The following is a 20,391-nucleotide window of genomic DNA, read 5'->3' on the forward strand; positions in this document are numbered from 1 at the left end:
GGTCTTAATTGTAACTCAGTAATTTCTGAGAAAGGATTGACTGATGAGTAGTATCTTCAACTTTCCTCCTCTTTATATCATTTTTTGTGGTTTTTCTATTTGTATCTCTTATTTTTCCATCCCATGTTTTTTCTGTTGGTCATTCTCTCTTCAATCATTCTTCCTTTGTCTTTGTAATTGAAATTCTACCCATGACCCTCATGCCCAACCCAAATATTCCATGCTCCCAGGTAGACTTGGTCTCCTTGATTATGCTTCATCTGTCCATCTCTTATGACATTTTTCATAGCTTGCCAGCTTTTATAATTATTTGTGTACTTGGCATGCCCCTACTAAATTTTAAACTCACTCATGATAGTGGCCATATCTTTTGAACTTCCTATTCCTGTTGTCATGTTGTATTTTGAACAAATAAAAATGTTTCCTGAGTTAGATATTCAACCTGCATTGGGAACTGGGGATACATCAGTTGAAGAGCTTCACCAATGTGGAAGATATCATATACTAAATAAATGTTTCTGGAATATAATGATTTTATAAACCTAGCTAATAGTACATAATCTATCGGGGCACCTGGGTGGCTCAGTCATTAAGCGTCTGCCTTCGGCTCAGGTCATGGTCCCAGGGTCCTGGGATCCAGCCCCGCATCAGGCTCTCTGCTCCGCGGGAAGCCTGCTTCTCCCTCTCCCACTCCCCCTGCTTGTGTTCCCTCTCTCACTGTGTCTCTCTCTGTCAAATAAATAAATAAAATCTTTAAAAAAAAAATAGTACATAATGTATCTTTTAACATTCCTAAATGAGCAAAGTTACTTTCTAACTATAAATACATTTTTAAAAGCCTATTGTAATGATCCCAATCCTCCTCTTTTTCTTTTTAAGGCATGGTATATGCATAGAATAGAAGATAAGTAAACACATGAGAACTCTTATAGTACGGTTCTCTTCCAGTTGTACAAGTATGTTCCCCACAATTTTCTATATTTTCAGCATCATCAGTTACATAAGCAATTTCTTTGTAGCCAGGAAAAAGATGGTTTTTTTAGAAAGCTATACTATGTATTTAAACCTTTCTCAAAGTTTTTTACTTAAAAAATTTCTTTCTCTTTGCATTTTTTTAAAGATTTGTTTATTTATTTGAGAGAGAGCACAAGCAGGTGGAGGGGCAGAGGGAGAGGGAGAAGCAGACTCCCTGCTGAGCAGAGAGCTCAATGTGGGGCTTGATCACAGGACCCTGGGATCATGACCTGAGCTGCAGGCAGATGCCCAACCAACTGAGCCACCTAGGTGCCCCTGTCTTTGCGTTTTTAATACCACACACTTAAATGTTCTTCATTGAAACTTAAAAAACTAGGGTTCTGGAAGCACCTGGGTGGCTCAGTCAGTTGAGCATCTGACTCTTAATTTCAGTTCAGGTCATGATCTCAGGGTCTTGGGATTGAGCCCCACGTCAGGCTCCACACTCAGCAAGGAGTCTGCTTGAGATTCTCTCTCTCCGTCTGCCCCCTCACCCTGTGCTTGCACACATGCTCACGCTATCTCCTTGTCTCTTTCTCTCTCTCTTCCCCTCTCCCCCCTCAAATCTTTAAAAAAAAAAAATTAGGGTTCTGATTTGGCAATGAAACAAATGGATTGCCTCTGCCTTCTATGAACTCCTAAAACTTTAAGATCTTCAGAAGTGTTGTAACCATTGCAAAAGATGAAATACAAGGGTAGATGATAGCATTTTTGGTTGGAAGGCCCTTGCTCTTTATAAGTCCATTCCTGTGTGACACCTAAGACTGATATGAATCATTTCAAATGTCAGTGGTGATGGCAGTTCCCTTTACGGGTACATTAATGTTAGTTAGGATGTGAGTTCTTCTTACATTGCTGTCATTCACCAGTTTTCCACCTACTGGAAAAATGAGGAGCAAGCCACCGTTATTTAAAATACTGCCAAGTGAGCATTGTGTTTCTTTATGATTGATTATTGTATTTCCTTTTACAACAGAAGATTAATGTTGCTGTTTGTTGTTCTTAGAAGTGATTATTGGTTGGGCTTTTTCTTTTAACATCAGTATACTCTTCTATAAGCATATTTTTGTTTTCCTTCAGAGCTTGAATTTTAAACTTTTTGTTCTATGGAAATGGCTTTGAATTTTATCATCTCTTCTGCATTCTAAGATGGAATAAAATACAAAAGTTCATGCAGTACAGGTACCACTGTGCCATTTGGGCAAGTGCTTAATGATCTCTTTTTAAATTCGTTGTTTCAATAAAGAAGACCTCAGTTGCAGAAATAGACTCTAATGGGAACAGGGTATCTGCTCTTAATTACTTTACTAAACAAAGGGTGCTCATTTTTAGCTCCACTCTCTTCAAATATAGCAACTGAGTCCAAACATGAAGGAAAACATAATATATTTCATGTAGTGAAGATGTCTGCTTCTCTTCTTTCAGGATCAAAATTGAAACTCACTGTGTATATTAAACAAATGAAAGTTACAAAAAGTGAAATGCAGAGAGGTTAAGTGATTGCTTCAAGGTTACAGTTAATCCTTTTTTCCTACTTTAAATTAAATTTCATTATATCTTTTTGTGTTGCAAACTGGGTTGAAACAGCCTATAAAATTTTATGTAAGATAAAGGTATCAAAAAAGTAAATGTGGAGTAGTAGCTTGCTGAAGCCCAGGAGGGGTGAGCACACACATAAAAGCATAATGCATGGTCTTCTAGAGTTCTTAAAGTTGGGTTATAAATTCACCTCTGAGTTTCCTAGCAGCCAAAGCAAGAAGAGAGATCTGATTAATTACGATATGTCATCAGTATTGTGATCACATTATGTGATATTCACGTAATGTATAGCCAAATCACATGGTATGTTTGAGCGTATATGTATTAAATGCCAATTGCTTAGGAAATGTACGTTTTTCTTAGCCCACAATTCTGAGAGAAATTTGTCTCTTTAGTGAAATATATGGCGTGACATCAGTCTTTTGACTTCTAATACGTGTTTCTCTCTATTGCCTACTTTAACTTGGTCCTGTGTGCTTTAAATATAAATTTTATGGTGGAATGGCAAAACTTTCTGGTTAGAAGGTAACCATACCTGCTGTTACTCCTCTTTGTCAGGAATTCTCGTTAAATCATGGGCACAGATCTTTGCCACCTCAAAAGCGCAAAAACTCCTCTTCCGGATCATTGATTGTTTACTGCTGCCACACACCGTGCTACAGCCAGAGAGAGAGCTGCCTGCACCTATGCTGACTGCAATCCAAAAGAGTCTTCCTTTGTATCTCCAGGTATAGTGAGTGTGGCTGCTTGCAAGTGTAAAAGAAAAAAATGGAACTTTGCCTTAAAACAGTATCCTAACTGCATATTTGAAAACCATCCATTGTCATCTCAAGGTTATGTGTGTACATGTGGCACTTCTGTTGAACAAGTTTTAAATTCCTCTTGTGTTTGGCCGTGAAAACAAAGATGGAAGAGGCACAGTCTCCCAAGAAGCAATTAAAGTTGAGACAGGAGGCTGACTAGCATAGACACAGTAGTGTGCTCCCTGTTGCCTTAGAGACCTCAGCTGTCTGCCAGGCAGACAGCGATGAAGAGTTGGGAGAGAAGATACCATAAAGGAGACGAGTTGTAAAGGAGCAGAGTGGGTAAGAGTTGAAGGACCAGTCCTGTCAGAAGGAACAGTAGGTAAAAGGAATGAGCTTTAAGAAGGTATGGCATGCTGGGGAAGAGCAAAGAATTTGATTGTGGTTGGACATTCATCTAGAAGTTTCCATGTGCCACACTAGGAAATCTGCACTTGTTCTTTTACATTGTTGAATGCATTGTTGATGGATTTTTGATGAATTTTGAATAGGGGAGTGGGAGTGACATATCCTATTTACATGTTAGAAAGGTGATGCTGGCCAGGTGATAAGACATTGGGGAGGGTATGTGCTATGTTGAGCGCTGTGAATTGTGTAAGACTGTTGAATCACAGACCTGTGCCTCTGAAACAAATAATACATTATATGTTAAAAAAAAATAGAAGAAGATAGTAGGAAGGGAAAAATGAAGCGGGGGGGGAATCAGAGGGGGAGATGAACCATGAGAGACTATGGACTCTGAGAAACAAACTGAGGGTTCTAGAGGGGAGGGCGTGGGGGGATGGATTAGCCTGGTGATGGGTATTAAGGAGGTATGTACTGAATGGAGCACTGGGTGTTATACGCAAACAATGAATCATGGAACACTACATCAAAAACTAATGATGTATGGTGATTAACATAACAATAAAAAATTTAAAAAGGAAAGGTGATGCTGGTGGCAACATCTAAGATGGTTGGTGTGGGTGTTACATTGGAAACTTGGAAGGCAGTGAATAGTTCATTATCTGAAGGTTTTGAACAAAGCCAGTGGGTATAGAACTTGCACAGCAGACTGCAGAAACATTTAGGAAGTCTGATTAAAAATACTTGCTGAGTGAATGCTGTGGAGAAACAGAAAGAAATGGAATACTTCCTAGATTCCAGAGTGGCTGCTTATGTAGATCGTAGTGTTGCTAACATGGGCAATTCTGGAGATGTGGGGATACAGGTAATAATTGATTTCTGAACAGCTTTCGTTTGAGGTGCTGTGCAGTATCTAGGTAGGCACTTGGAAATATTGATCTGTCATTCAGGGGAAAGCACAGGCTTGGAAGCTTTGTTATTCATTGGTGTCTCATACTGAAGGTAAGTGCTTCTTAATATGGGGTTCAACAAGGGAAACTTGAGGAAGAAAAGGAGAACAGAATGTGATTAGGTAATAAGCAGTCTTTTCCACAGGTGGATTTTTTTAAACAGATTTTTACAGTTTCTAAGAAATTTTAAGTTGGCTTTTTAATTTTGTATTGGTAATAACATAACATAATAAAGTTTAGTGCGTCTGCTGGCAGAAAGATAAAGTATTGCCAATCAGGGAATATGGATGGGAAGGAATCTTGGGCAGCAGGAGAGTCTGAAAAACGTGTGCTCTGTGGCCCTCTTAAGCCAAAATAGTACAAGAATTCATATTAGGGGTTCTTGGCTGGCTCAGTCGGTAGAGCATGGGACTCTTGATCTCAGGGTCATGAGTTTAAGCCCCATGTTGGGTGTGGAGGGAGCCTAATTAAAAAAAAAAAAATTCTTGTAATACTGCATAAGTGGTTAATTGAAAATTTTGGTGAATTTATCCATTTGGCAGACTTATAGAGCTATACCTTTCATTTATTAAAGGTACTCAGCTTTCCTCTTCAGAGTTTTCTGAACATATCCATGTATTACTTCATCATCTAATAATGTGCTTTGTTTTAAATAAAAACATTGAAGAAACTGTTTAGAGAGGTATTCATTGCTTTTTTTTTCCAGTTGTTTGATAGTGTCAACAGCTCTATGCTACTTTTATTACAAATAATCTTTCATTTACAGCTAAAATGGATACATAAACATTTCTAATTATTTCTCTAGTTGCTAATTGCAAAGTACCAAATTATAAATGAACTTTTAACACATAATTTGTCATTGTCTTGGTGATTGTATTTTATTAATATGCAGTATTTAGTGACAATGGCAGAAAAAATATTTCTCAGGGTGTTGGTTTCATTATTTGTAGGTATCAAATACTGTAATCCACATGGAATTATTTTGTTAACTTTGTTAATTTCTATACAAATGGAAGGGATTAAATCAACAGAACTCTTAAGTCCTCTAAACCTCAGTTTCCCCAGCTATGAAATCGGAGATGTGATAATAACCAACTCATTGTTCTTTTGAGAAATTTAAATGAAGTAAAGGATATAAAGCACATGGCACAGTGCCTGACACATGAAATCTTAAAATAGTCATTAATCAGAGTTGTACTCTTCTGTATTTCTCCCCTGTCAATTTTTCTTTTAATTTATCACATTTCTTACCATGGGAGATTTTTAGTATAAATTCTGTAGTGTCACTCAGATAAATGACCAGTACCTACATAAAAAAACTGACTTAAAAATGTATTTTATTACTTTGAAATTACACACAAATGTAGTTGATGAGTGTGGTGGTCACGTTCTCTGGGTGTGAGAGGAAGAAGGAAGCTTCCTTTGTCTTCTTGCACTTCTCCCCTGCTTCATTTACGCACACCCCAAAGGCACGCATGTTTGGTTAGATACCACCCCATGGATCTCACCCAAGCTCAGCAACTCCCTGAGCCTCATATTCACATCGTCTGTTGATGTTGGGCTGTGTCTTTGTTGATTATGGGTGACACATTCTGACATAAATACTAATGCTAGGGACTAAAGAAGTTCCTTGATATATATATATTTTTTAACTTTGTCTTTTACTATTTCTTTTCTTTTTTCTCCTGTAGGGCATGTGTATCGTGTGTGGTCAGTCCCAAAATCCAAATGCCTATTTGAACCAATTACTAGGGAGTGTTATTGAGCAGTACATTGGGCGGTTTCTTCCATCGTCCCCGCATGTTTCGGGTCTCGTACAACACCCTGTTTTGTTGGCATTGAGAAGCTCCGCCGCTGTTCCACTGATAGCACCTCTAAAGAAATGCATCGTACAAGTCATAAGGTACATCTAAATATTAAAAACAAGTGGTATTTACAATGTATTAATCTTTATTTAAAAGTAACAAAGCATCCCAAAGTATTGGCAACCCTTGGGATGCTGGTAGTTTAGAAACTTACATTTTTCCTGAGAAACATCGTCTCTAAGAATTTACTAAAATGACTTTTGCTCATGGCAGCCTGAGTCAATGCTCTTTAAATTGTTTTCTCTACATATCTATTATTTTCCTTATACATGTCCTAAAGATACATATTTTCTTAGTTCTTATCAGATCAACAGTAAGTGTATTTTCTACTATAGAAAACACATTATTTATATTTTTAAAAGAGAACAACTAAGTGAAAAAATGAATGCTAATATGAAAAAGGAAGGACTAAGAAGTCCTGTTTTGTTGGTCTCCTCTCTGTCTTAATAACTTTCATTTTATTATTAGATGCATAAATGCAACCCATTAGGTTCTCTGTTACCTTTTAACAGCAACAATAGAAGATTCAGTAATAGAAGTTATTTTTTTCTTTGTCTTCATGGAGTATCTGGCTTCATATGAAATTAGTTTTTAAACTTCAAGATGCTACGGTGATATACAGGCATACCTTGTTTTATTGTACTTCACAGATACTGTTTTTTACAAATTGGAAGTTTGTGGCAGCCCTTCATCCAGCAAGTCTGTTGGCATCATTTTTCCAACACTATTTGTTCACCCCATGTCTCTGTGTTACATTTTGGTAGTTCTCACAATATTTCAGACTTTTTTGTAACTATCATATTGGTCATGGTGATCTGTAATCGGTGATTACAACTGGCTGAAAGCTCAGATGGTGGTTAGCAGGTTTTTTTAACAATAAAGTATTTTTAAGTTAAGGTGTATACATTGGTTTTTTTTAGACATCATGCTGTTGCACACTTAATAGACTACAACAGAGTATAAACATAGGTTTGATATGCACTGAGAAACCAAAAAATTCATTTCACTTGATTGTGACATTTGCTTTATTATAGTGATCTGCAACCAAACCCACAATATCCTTCCATTCCATGCTTCTCCACTCCTGCAGTTCCCCATCTTTGTTGAGGCTCCTTCCTCTGAATCCCTGAGAATTCTGGGGTTATTTTCAAAGCACCTATCCCATGATATTATAATAGCCTTTTTATTTATTTATTTTTTTTGCTTGTCCGACTTTTCCACTAGACAGTGAGCCCCTTGCCTCAGAGACCGTATTTACCATTTCATTCTTACACGTGCACCTGATATACTGCAGGTGCATAACAAATGTTTAGTCTAGGAATTCAACGGTGAACCAAAAAGACAAAACCCTTGTCCTCAAAGATTGAATGAATCTACTAAAATGGAGTATTTGTTGGAAGCCACTGTATGGAGTAGAAATGATGAAGAAGACATAGTTCCTGCCCTTAAAGACTTTATAATCCTTAGTGATTTCCATGGCTCATTTTGGCAAATTTTATTGCTTTGCAAGTACATATGGATGTCTAGCGTAGATTTAGCTATACTTGACAATTTTTCATGTTGCTTAGACCTTTTAGAAACTGAGCAATTCCCACTTTCATTTATTCACTTAAATATCTACTGAATACCTATTATGAGCCAACACCTGCTTAAGAGGTAGAGAGATAAAAATGAGTAGGATAAATTATCTTTATGATCTCTGTTGACTTATAATGCTAAAATTTGTTTTGCTTTGAGAGAAAATATTAAATCCTAAATTACCTTTGATTTTTTTTATTTCTTAAGAGAAAGAAAGAGGTAAAGCTGGAATGGGAAGCTAATTCTTAGGACAGTCCTCTCATTGATTTGGAAAAATAAGACCCTTCCCAAATCCCTAAATAAATAAATGTGAGGAGAGATTTCTTTATGCAAATTTGACATTAAAGAAAATGTTGCATTGTTGAGGAGCTGATAGAGGAAATCGCGGTCATATTAGAAAGGGAAAAAAAATTAACAATTAGGTTTTCATTTGGGTTTTGATTAAGTTCATTTAAAGATCAGGTTGTTTTAAATTTTGTTTGTGTCTTTATTCTGCTTTGGCCCTTATAACGCAGCAAAGATGTGCAGTCATTACTTCTAAATTTTTTTGCTTGAGGATAGCATGGTAAAATACACTATTTTTTTTTAATTGTGCTTTATTAATTTGGGAGGTAAAATTTGTCAGTATCTTTAAAGTGTATGACATTTGAGTCTGTTCATTGAAACTTTAACTAGAAGAAAAAACAAAATTGTGCTTCTTTTTAGGAAGTCCTACTTGGAGTGTAAAGGGTCCTTGCTCCCTCCTCGCTTAGCCTCTATTCTGGCCTTCGTCCTGCAGCTCTTCAAAGACACTAGCGTAGACATTTCTGAGGTTCAGCTTCTCCTCCCTGGCGTCTTAAAATGCTTGATGTTGGTCAATGAACCCCAAGGTTAGTTTGAATCTGTGTTGTTATAGTTTTCTTTACGTAATATCAGTTTCTACATATTGTGGCTAAAAAACAGTGGGTTGCTGAGGGTGGGCATGATAAAATGGTTAAACACTGACATGTTTCAGTGTAGTTTACTTCTGTTTTGTTTTTTCCCCCAAGGCAAACAGTTTATTTAAGGGCTCCTTCCTCTGATTGGACTCGTTAACCTTTTAAAGGGTATTTGTTTAATCTGACTGCAGTATTAAATCAACCTGTTACACACCATGTGGTGAGGGGTCAGCGCAAGCGCTTCTGTTCAGGTTCCTGCGAGAACACCTACGCTGATTTCACAGGCAGACCTGTAAGGATCCTCTGATCCTCGTCCTTTTGTTGTCAGTCTCATCAGCCTTACTGCTGGCGATTCTTTAAAATATCATTTATTTCATCCCCACTGTGAGTAGCATGCTTTAATAAGCTTATTGAGAATATGCAGAAGAGTAGCCATAGTTCTCTCCTGAAGGAGTTTTTAATGTAAATAGGATGCTGTGTGTGAGTGTGTGTGTGTTATCATTATAAGGTGATTGTTCAGGGTAGGGCTTCTCGAGTGCTTCCACCTAAGTACTTCTAACTGCTGTGATAAGTGAGTGCAGCGTGTATCCTGAAGAATCTGAGGGCAGCACCCAGAGTGGTAGCTGACAGCTCCAGTAGCTCTTTGAAATGTTCTGTTTTATCTCAAAATCTATGCATATTTTGTTTAAATGTGTATTTATTTTAATAATTAAAATGGTTGGTTTGTTTTTGTTTTTCTGCTCCCAAGTTTGGTTTTACAAAAAAATGTTTTGGTGTGTTAATATAGAATGCCCTTACCTGATAGTAGCATCTCTGCACTGAAAAATACCCAGATGGACCCCAGAGTCTTCTTTAGAAATTTTGTCCTCATTGAAAACTTATGCATACTTTCAGTGAAAGCCTGTTGTGGCGTACAAGACAAAATTTGTTGAGACGGAGCAGACAGTATAAAATTTTAGCTAGCCTCTGTTTTGGTGATAGTAATATTTATCAGGAAGGAGGACAGGGTGTGGAAGGTGAATTTTGCTGCTCACATCTAGCTGGTGAGTGCATCACATGTTCCAGATGGGTAGACTACAGAATTGCCTATCTCCGCATTGCTGTCTTCATAAGCTGAGGAAGCAATATTAAACAGATTTGTGTGCGTGGCTGAGAGAAAATTCTTGCTCTCCTTGTAGTCTCAATGTTTAAAGGAATAATCTGTAAAATCACAGAAAGTTAGTGTTACTAAATGACTCAGCAAGGCCATTCCTAGGTAAATGCCCAAGAGCATTTTAAGCATACTGTCCACTCAAAAACCTGTCCTCAAGAGCTTAAAAGAGTTCCACTTCTGGCCTGATAACATAGGGAGCTCTGCTGACCTACTCCCCAGTAAAACCAGTGGAAATTATTTTAAAAGAAAGCATTTAAATTCTCTGAAAATAGTCCTAAGGGTACATAGCAGATGGAGAAACATTTATTTAAGAAAATCTACTAAAACTTGGTAAAGCAGCAGAAGTCTGTGTGGTGTTTGAACCAAGACCACTCCCTTCTTCACTACTCCCAGCTCAGTAAGACAGAAACTCTACTCCAGACTGGTAGATCCAAGAACATAGGGGTTTCTCTCTCCCCAGCTCCCAGTAGGAGGGCTATCATCCTATGAGAGGCAGGATATCAATATTTCTCATCCTGCCCCCAAGCTACGCTAAGGTTATATTCCAGGCAAGTGTGGCTGAGAAGTGGGGGCTCAATTCTTTTACTGGGCACCCAGGCACCGGTCATCCTTGCCACAGCTTAAAGGTGTGAATTCCCTGCCACGTGAAGCAAGTTGAGGATGCCTGGGTCTGCTGCCTTTCCTTCCACAAGTACTCAGCTCCTATAGTGGGTATGTCACTCAACAAATGTGGGCACCATTGTACCTGTCCCCAACACCAGAGCCATACCTCTGAGCTTTTGCCTGGTAGAGGTGGAGAGAGGAGAAGCAGACCAAAGAACAGAGAACTTCTGAATCTCTCCCAAAGGAACCAACTTCATTTGCAAATCAGTGCGAAAAAGTTCAAGCCTAAGGGTGCTGTCAAAAACAGTGGAGTTTGTGGTGATAGGCAATAGGTAGGAGAATAATGGAGTCATTGGATATATAGGCTGATCTATAAACAGTCTAGTTTGGTGAGAAAATGGTGAAAGAGACAGCTGGAAAGAGCCCTTGGATCAGAACAAATCCCAAACACTGCCCACAGAAATTGTCCCTTTAGAAAAGCCCAAACTTGATTAGATCAATGCAGTTTATTCCCCCCGGGCATTATAAAACACAATAGAGTAATCAGCTTTGATTACTGGAGCTTCACAGCTGAGTGTGGTTAGAGAAAGGGACAAAGGGAGCCCTGTCAAAACCACTGTCTTCGAATGGAGACTGGGGGAATACCCAAGGTTATACGAACTTGGGGCAATGTTAGAGGCTTCACACTGGAGGGGGGGCAGAGAGGAGGAGAAGTAGATTTCACTAAAAAATGCCCAACTTTCAACAACAAAAAAGTCGCAAGACATGCAAAGAAACAGAAGTATGATACATATACTGGGGAAAAAAAGCAGGCAACAGAAACTGCCAGTGAGAGCAATCAGATCCTGGATTTAATAGGCAACGACTTCAAAGTAGCCATTATAAGTATGTTCAAAGAACTCAAGAAAAGCATGATTAACAAAATAAAGGAAGGTATGATGACACTGTCACATCAAATAAAGAATATCAGTACAGAGACAAATTATAAAAAAGAACCAAATGGAGATTATGCAGTTAAAAAGTACAAGAGCTGAACTGAAAAATTCACTAGAGGGGTCATTAGTGGATTTGAATTGGCAGAAGAAAGAATTAGCAAACTTGAAGATAGATGACTGGAGATTATGCAGTCTGAAAAGAAAAAGAAAAACAAAGGGAGCTTTAGAGAAATGTGGGATACCATTAGTGCACCATCATACATATGATGCCAGAAGAGGGCAGAAAAGAGCAGAAAAAAATATTTGAAGAAATAATGGCTGAAAATTTCCCAAATTTATTAACGAACAGTAGCCTATACATTCAGGAAGTTCAGCTAATTCCAAAGAGGACAAACTCAAAAATTCCACAATGAGATTCATCATGGTAAAAATGCTGAAGGTCAAAGGCAAGGAGAAAATCTTTAAGGCATCAAGAGAAAGATGACTCATCGCTTACCACAGAACCCCAGATAGGTCAGCAAGTAACTTCTCAGCAGAATTAATGGAGGCCATCGGCAGTTGGGTAACACTTAGTGATCAAAGAAAAAGCTGTCAACCAAGAATCCTCTATTCTGCAAAACTGCTGCCTTTCAAAAATGAAGATAAAATAAAAACATTCATCAAGACAGTATGGTACTGGCACAAAAACAGACACATAGATCAATGGAACAGAATAGAGAGCCCAGAAATGGACCCTCAACTCTATGGTCAACTAATTCTTGCAAAGCAGGAAAGAATGTCCAATGGAAAAAAGACAGTCTCTTCAACAAATGGTGTTGGGAAAATTGGACAACCACATGTGGAAAAATGAAACTGGACCATTTCCTTACACCACACACAAAAATAGACTCCAAATGGTTGAAAGACCTAAATGTGAGACAGGAGTCCATCAAAATCCTAAAGGAGAACACAGGCAGCAACCTCTTCGACCTCAGCTGCAGCAACTTCTTCCTAGAAACATCGCCAAAGGCAAGGGAAGCAAGGGCAAAAGTGAACTATTGGGACTTCATCAAGATAAAAAGCTTTTGCAAAGCAAAAGAAACAGTCAACGAAACCAAAAGACAACCAACAGAATGGGAGAACATATTTGCAAATGACATATCAGATAAAGGACTAGTATCCAAAATCTATAAAGAACTTATCAAACTCAACACCCAGAGAACAAATGATCCATTTAAGAAATGGGCAGAAGACATGAACAGACGTTTTTCCAAAGACATCCAAATGGCCAACAGACACATGAAAAAGTACTCAACAATGCTCAGCATCAGGGAAATCCAAATCGAAACCTCCATGAGATACCACCTCATACCAGTCAGAATGGCTAAAATTAACAAGTCAGGAAACGACAGATGTTGGCGGGGATGTGGAGAAAGGGGAACCCTCCTACACTGTTGGTGGGAATGCAAGCTGGTGCAGCCACTCTGGAAAACAGTATGGAGGCTCCTCAAAAAGTTGAAGATAAGAGCTATCATACAATCCAGCAATTGTACTACTGGGTATTTACCCCAAAGATACAAATGTAGGGATCTGAAGGGGTATGTGCACCCCGATGTTTATAGCAGCAATGTCCACTATAGCCAAACTGTGGAAAGAGCCAAGGTGTCCATTGACAGATGAATGGATAAAGAAGATGTGGTGTGTGTGCGCATATATGTGTGTGTGTGTGTGTGTGTGTGTGTGTATAATGGAATATTATGCAGCCATCAAAAGGAATGAAATCTTGCCATTTGCAAGGACATGGATGGAACTGGAAGGTATTATGCTGAGTGAAATAAATGAATCAGAGAAAGACATGTATCATGTGACCTCACTGATATGAGGAATTCTTAATCTCAGGAAACAAACTGAGGGTTGCTGGAGTGGTGGGGGTGGGAGGGATGGGGTGGCTGGGTGATAGACATTGGGGAGGGTATGTGCTATGGTGAGCACTGTGAATTGCCTAAGACTGTTGAATCACAGACCTGTACCTCTGAAACAAATAATACAGTATATGTTAAAGAAAAAAAAACAGGAAGGAGAAAATGAAGGGGGGGAAATCGGAGGGGGAGATGAACCATGAGAGACTGTGGACTCTGAGAAACAAACTGAGGGTTCTAGAGGGGAGGGGGGTGGGGGGATGGGTTAGCCTGGTGATGGGTATTAAAGAGGGCACATTCTGCATGGAGCACTGGGTGTTATGAACAAACAATGAATCATGGAACACTACATCAAAAACTAATGATGTAATGTGTGGTGATTAACATAACATAATAAAAAAGAAAAAGGAAATTCTTCAGAATGAAAGTCAAGTGAACCCACACAGGACAAACAACACCAGTAAGGCAGTTATGTAATTGTAAAAGACAGCATAAATACATATTTCTTTACCTTTATTCTCTTAATGGGCTTAAAAAGCAGTTGTATAAAATGATATATATAAAAAATTGATATGTACATAATATATTATTGGGCCTATAACATAGATATGTAATGTGTTTATCAATATCAGTACAAAGGAGGTGGTGGGAGCAAAGCTGTATTGGGCTAAGGAAATGACTCCAGATAATAACTCAGATAGACAGGAACAATTATGAGAGAACCAGAAATGATCAATAAGGTTAGTGTCACAAAAGCGAAAATATAGACTTGCTGTCTTTCTCTTTTTCTTTAGCTTTTTTGAAAGACATAAAATTATATAAAATAAAAATAACTAGGTATTGCTGGGTTTGTAACATTTGCAAAGGTCATATGTATAAAAATAATAGCACAAAAAAGGGAAAGGAGAATAGAGTTATGTAAGAGTAATGTTTCTGTATTTCACTGGAATTAAATTCATATAAATCTGAAACTCTGATAAGATGTACATGGTAAACTTATAGCAACTCCTAAGAAAATAATTCAAAACCAATGAAAAATCATTTAAGAAATTAAAATTCTATGTTTTAAAATATGCACATAAAGCAAAACAAAAGCAGCAAAGGAGATGAGAGGAACAAAAAACACAAGACATTTAGAAAATAAAAGGTAAAAGGATGTAAATCCATCCTATATCAACAGTAACAATAGTTGTGAAAGGACTGAACAAACTAATCAAAAGTAGAGATCATTGGAACAGATCAAAATAAAAAGATCTAACTATATTCTATATGCAGGAAACACTTTGGATTCAAAGATTAAAATAGTAAAAGCAAAGAAAAAATACATCATGGAAGCTATAACCATAGAAAGCTGGAGTAGCTATATCAGACAAAATAGACATTAGACCAAAAAAATTGTTAACTAGAAATAGAGGTGTTTTATAATGATGAAAGGTCACTATATTTAACAGCCGTAAAGGTGCATCTAACAAGAACATACCAAAATATAAGAAGAAAAAACAGAGAGAAATGAAGGGAGAAAGAGACAGTTCAGTTCAGTGGTAATAGTTGGAGCATTTTTGGTTTCCACTTAAACGTGTAAAAAGCTTGAAAGTCCTCACTCTTACCCTCTTTACCTTTATAAGAAAACAAATCTGAACAGACTGAAAAACAGCTCTTCTTAAGTGCATTAGGGAATTGAAGTCATAGAGCAAACTGCCACCCCCAAAACTTTGCATAGAGCAATTTGTCAAATTCAGTATCAGCTCCTGCTCCTGGTAAGCTGTGATTCTCTGAATCTACCCGTCTCTCCACTTTTAATTGATCTAATAGCTTTTTTTTCCTTCAAAATCATAATAGCAACAATGTATTTGGTGATTATACCTCATGGATAAGTAAAGTGAATGACAGCAATGAGGATTGGGAGAAAGGAATTGGAAATGCTGTTATAAGGCACCTGTGCCACCCCTGAAGGAATGTAGTGCTATTTGAAAGTAGACTTGGATTAGTTATAAATGTAAACTACAAACTCTGGGGCAACCACTAAACAAAAATGTTGAAGAAGTATATTTGATGAACTAAGAGAGGAGAGAGAATGGAAACATAAAATGCTTAATTAAAACCTTTGGAGAGGTGCCTGGGTGGCTCAGTTAGTTAAGCATCCGACTCTTCATCTCAGCTCAGGTGTTGATCTCAGGGTGGTGAGTTCAAGCCCCACATTGGGCTCCACACTGTGTGTGGAGCCTACTTAAAGAAAACAAAACCTTTGGAGAAGGCAGACAAGAAGCAGATGATTAGAAAAAAAAAAGGAGCAATGAATAGAAAAGTTACATGTATGGTAGATATTAATCCAGCAATATCAATAATCACTTTAAATGTGAATGATTTACATAAGCCAATTAAATGACTGAGACTGACAGTGGATAAAAAACAGAGCCCAACTGTATGTTACCCACAAGAAACCTACTTTGAATATGAAGACACAGATAAAAGTAAAGAGATAAGAAAAATGCTAGCACAATTCAAAACAAAGTTGTAGTAGCTCTATTAATTTCAAACAAAGCAGACTTCAGAATAAGTAGAATTATCAGGAATAAAGAGGAGTGACATTACATGACAGACTGGGAATAGAGAGAACTGCTTCAAGTCTGTTGAAGGACATCTATGAAAATCCTATAGCATCATACTGAATGGTGAAAGATTAGATGCTCTTCCCCCAAGATTAGCAACGAGACAAGGATGTCCACTCTTGCCACTTCTATTCAACATTGTACTAGAAGTCCTACTCAGGGCAGGAAAACTAAGTAAAAATCATCTAGATTGAAAAGGGAGTAAAACTATCCCTATCTGTAGATGATCTGATCTTGTATATACAAAATCCTAAGCACTCCAGTAAAGGGTATTAGAACTAATAAACAAGGTCAGCAAGGTTATAGGATACAAAAACAAGACACAAAAATCAGTTGCATTCCTATATATTTTAAATGAAAATCTGAAAATGAAATTAAGAAAATGATTCCATTTACAATAGCATCTTTTAAAAACCCAAGTAGGAATAAATTTAAGAAAAGAGAAATACAAGCTTAAGATCTGAAAACTACCAACATTATTGAAAGAAATTAGAGAATATGTAAATAAATGGAAAAACATTCCATTTCATGGATCAGAAGTAATATTGTTAAGGTAGTGGCACTCCCCAAACTGATCTACAAATACAGTGTAACTCCAGAAGAGCCAAACCAATCTTGAAAAAGAGCAGGGGTGCCCTGGGTGGCCCATTTGGCTGAGCATCTGACTCTGGTTTCAGCTCAGGGCATCATCTCAGGATCAGGAGATAAGTCCTACATTGGGCTCCATGCTCAGCAAAGAGTCTGTTTGAGATTCTCTCCCTCTCCCTCTGCCCCTACCCTCACGTATGCTCTCTCTCTCTCTCAAATAAATAAGTCTTAAAAAATAAGAACAACAAAGTTGGAAGACACACTTTCCAATTTCAAAACTTAGTACAAAGCAACTGTAATCAAGACTGTGGTACTACTGGCAGAAAGATAGACATAGATCAGTGGATTAGAATTGAGAGTCCAGAAATAAACCCGTATGTCTGTGTTCAACAGACTTTTTTTGACAAGGGTGCCAGAATGATTCAGTGGTGAGAAAATAGTATTTCAACAAATTGTGCTAGGTCAAACGCATATCCACATGCAAAAGAATGAAGTTATACCTTTACTTCACACCATATGCAAAAATTAACTCAAGATCGTAGACCTAAATGTCTGAGATTAAACTATAAAACTCATAGAAAAAATCATGGTAGTAAATCTTCATAACCTTGGATTTGTCAATGAATTCTTAGATACGACAACAAAAGCATAAGGCAGGAGAGAGAGAAATTAGACTAATCCAAATTAAAAACTCTTGTGCTTCAAAGGACAATCAAGAAAGTAGGAACCCACAGAATCGAAGAATATATTTGCAAATCATTTATATGATAAGTTGTACCTGGAATATATAAACTGTTATCACTCAGTAATTTAAAAAAAAAATTTAAAAATAGGCAAAGAATTTGAATACACATTTCTCCAAAAAATAAAACAAATGGCTAATAAGCACCTGAAAAGGTGCTCAGCATCATTAGTCATCAGGGAAATGTAAATCAAAACCACAGTGAGATACCACTTCATACTCACTAGGTTGGCTATTATGGAAAAGTCAGATAATAACAAGTTTTGGCAAAAACATGAAGGAAATTAAAACCTTCAGTTACTGCCACTGGGAATGTAAAATAGTATAGACACTTGGGAAAATAGTCTGATCATTCCTTAGATGTTTTAAACAGAGTTACTCTGTGACCTAGCAATGTCTCTCCTAGGTACATACCCAAGATTAATGAAAACATATGTCTACACAGAAATTTGTTTATTCGTGTTTATAGCAGTATTATTCATAGAGCCAAAAGGTAGACTGTCCATCAGCTGACAGATGGATTTTTTAAATGTGATATATCCATGCAATGGAATATTATTTGGCCATAAAAAGGAATTAAGTACTGCTACATGCTACACAACATGGATGAACCTTGAAAACTTTATGTGAAAAAAGCCAGTTACAAAAGACCACATATTATGATTCCATTTATATGAAATGTCCAGAATATGAAATTTGTAGAGATGGAAAGTAGATTTGGGGTTGCTTTTAGGGTGTATCAGAAAATAAGGAGTGATAGCAAAAGACTATCAGGTTTCTTTGCAAAGTAAAGAAAATACTCTAAAATCGGCTGTAGTGATGGTTCCACAATTCTGTGACTATACTAAAAATCATGGAATTGTACATGTTAAATGGGTGAATTGTATAGAATGTGAACTATATGACACTAAAGCTGTTAATGTAAAGAAAAACTAAAAAAAAATTTTTTTTAAAGTTGTTTACTTAAATATTGCAAATAGTTGGTTTTTTTGTTTGTTTTTTTTTTTTAAAACACCTGTAACACTGATCCATAGCAGCTTGGTTCATAATAGCTTCCAAATGGAAGCAACCCAGATGTCCATCCACCAATGAGTGGATAAAATGGGGTATATCTGTACAGTGGAATATTATTTGGCCTTCAAAAGAAAGTCCTGATACCTTCTACAGCATGGATGAACCTTAAAACATTATACTAAGTAAAAAGAAGACAGTCACAGAAGACCACATGGAGGGGTGCGTGGGTGCCTCAGTTGGTTGATAATCTGACTCTTGGTTTTGGCTTAGGTCATGATAATCATGGTCATGAGATCAAGCCCCACGTCAGGCACCACTCTTAGTGCCCAACCTGCTTGACATTCTCTTTCCCTCTCTCCCTCTGCCCCTCCCCCCACTCACACGCATTCTCTCTCTCAAATAAATAAAATCTTAAAAAAAAGGAAGAAGACCACATGGTGTATGGTTCCATTTATAAGACATTTCCAGAAGACTTAAATCCATAGAGACAAAACAAAGATTAGTGGTTGCCAGGGGCTGGGCGATTAAGAAAGTGGAGAATGATTGTTAATGAGTTAAGGTTTTTTGGAGAGGTGATGAAATTGCTCTGAAATTAGATAGTGGTGATGCCTTCTCAACTCTGAATATTCTAAAAACCAGTGAATTGTACACTTTAAAAGATTGGTTTTTATGATATGTGAATTATACCTCAATAAAACTATTGTAAAATAAAAACCCAGTGCTTACTATTAATTCTCTGTGAAGGCTATTTCTTCATATTCTGGTACTTTTTCCACAGAGGAGCTTTTGAAGTTTTTCAAGGAAGTGTCTTTTAAGAACCAATTATACTGATTTCAGAACTATAGTATGAGGAGTTATTAGTTCAATGAAGAAAAGTATGCTACATCTTCTTTATCCAACATCCTCATGCCGTAGAGAACATTACTAAGTACATATTAATTAATTGAAGTTCATATATATCCTGTTTTATTCTCCTGCTATAATGAATTAGAGTTTCTGAATTACTTTTTATTCTTAGACAAAGCACTTTCTCCCCAGCTACTTATATTTAATGTGCCAAAAACAACATAACAAAAATTCAGTAGCATTTGGAACATACGGAATTTTCTATTTTCCTTCTTGATATTATTCCATTTTTTTGGAGAAATGCACAATTTTAAATGACTTGGTTAAATATTTAAAGGGTACAAATGTTCTTTATGTAACTTTGCTGTCTTTTTTGAAAAGAAGATAGCATCACCAATAGTTGATTTATGTGTGTGTATGTATATACGTATCTTTGACTAATTTTGAGCGAAGGTAAATTGTCGGTTTCTAATTTGTTAAGAGAGTGGGAGAAATATGCCTATGAATTTTAAAAAATCAATCCGCTCATCTGTAAATCAGCTGAATGATTAAAGGCTATCTTTTGTCAGTATGTAACTGCTTGCAGGATTAGGATGATAAAATGTTTTTGAATATGGGTTCTTTCTAAGAGACTTATGTTCATGTATTTTTTCAGTTATCAGCTTGTAAAAAATAGACTGAAGCTTTTTATATTTTCTTAAAATGGGAGATAAGGAGATAGATACACTTCAGTACAAAACAAAAACTCATAACTATTTCATTTTGAAAAATAATTAAAAAGCTGTATAAACTTTAAGAAAACAACATATTTTTCTAAATTAAGAGTGTTCATAAAAATGAGGATCCAGATGGTCAATTCAGATACAGTGTGTAATGCTGTAATTTTTCCTCCTAGTTAAAAGGCTGGCCACAGAGAACCTGCAATACATGGTTAAAGCCTGCCAAGTGGGGTCAGAGGGAGAACCTGCCGCCCAGCTGACTTCTGTGTTTAG

The 20,391-nt window shown here is 37.0% G+C and overlaps 1 protein-coding gene across 3 annotated transcripts in view; it reads left to right on the plus strand.

Moving 5' to 3' along the window:
- The window catches only part of MMS22L (MMS22 like, DNA repair protein), a 129,180-nt gene that overhangs the window by 102,485 nt on the left and 6,304 nt on the right, over positions 1–20,391 (plus strand). For 2 of the 3 annotated variants that reach the window (XM_028104252.2, XM_028104253.2), the window contains 4 exons: positions 3,112–3,281; positions 6,343–6,554; positions 8,800–8,963; positions 20,295–20,391. In XM_028104252.2, the coding sequence (XP_027960053.1) occupies positions 3,112–3,281; positions 6,343–6,554; positions 8,800–8,963; positions 20,295–20,391 (643 nt within the window). The remainder of the gene's footprint in view (positions 1–3,111; positions 3,282–6,342; positions 6,555–8,799; positions 8,964–20,294) is intronic. The other variant, XM_028104256.2, reaches the window with a different exon arrangement.

This window comes from Eumetopias jubatus, unplaced genomic scaffold (assembly GCF_037043125.1).
Source record: "Eumetopias jubatus isolate StellerSeaLion01/CBP00866 unplaced genomic scaffold, mEumJub1_p1.0 scaffold_6, whole genome shotgun sequence".
Classification (NCBI taxonomy): Eukaryota; Metazoa; Chordata; class Mammalia; order Carnivora; family Otariidae; genus Eumetopias; species Eumetopias jubatus.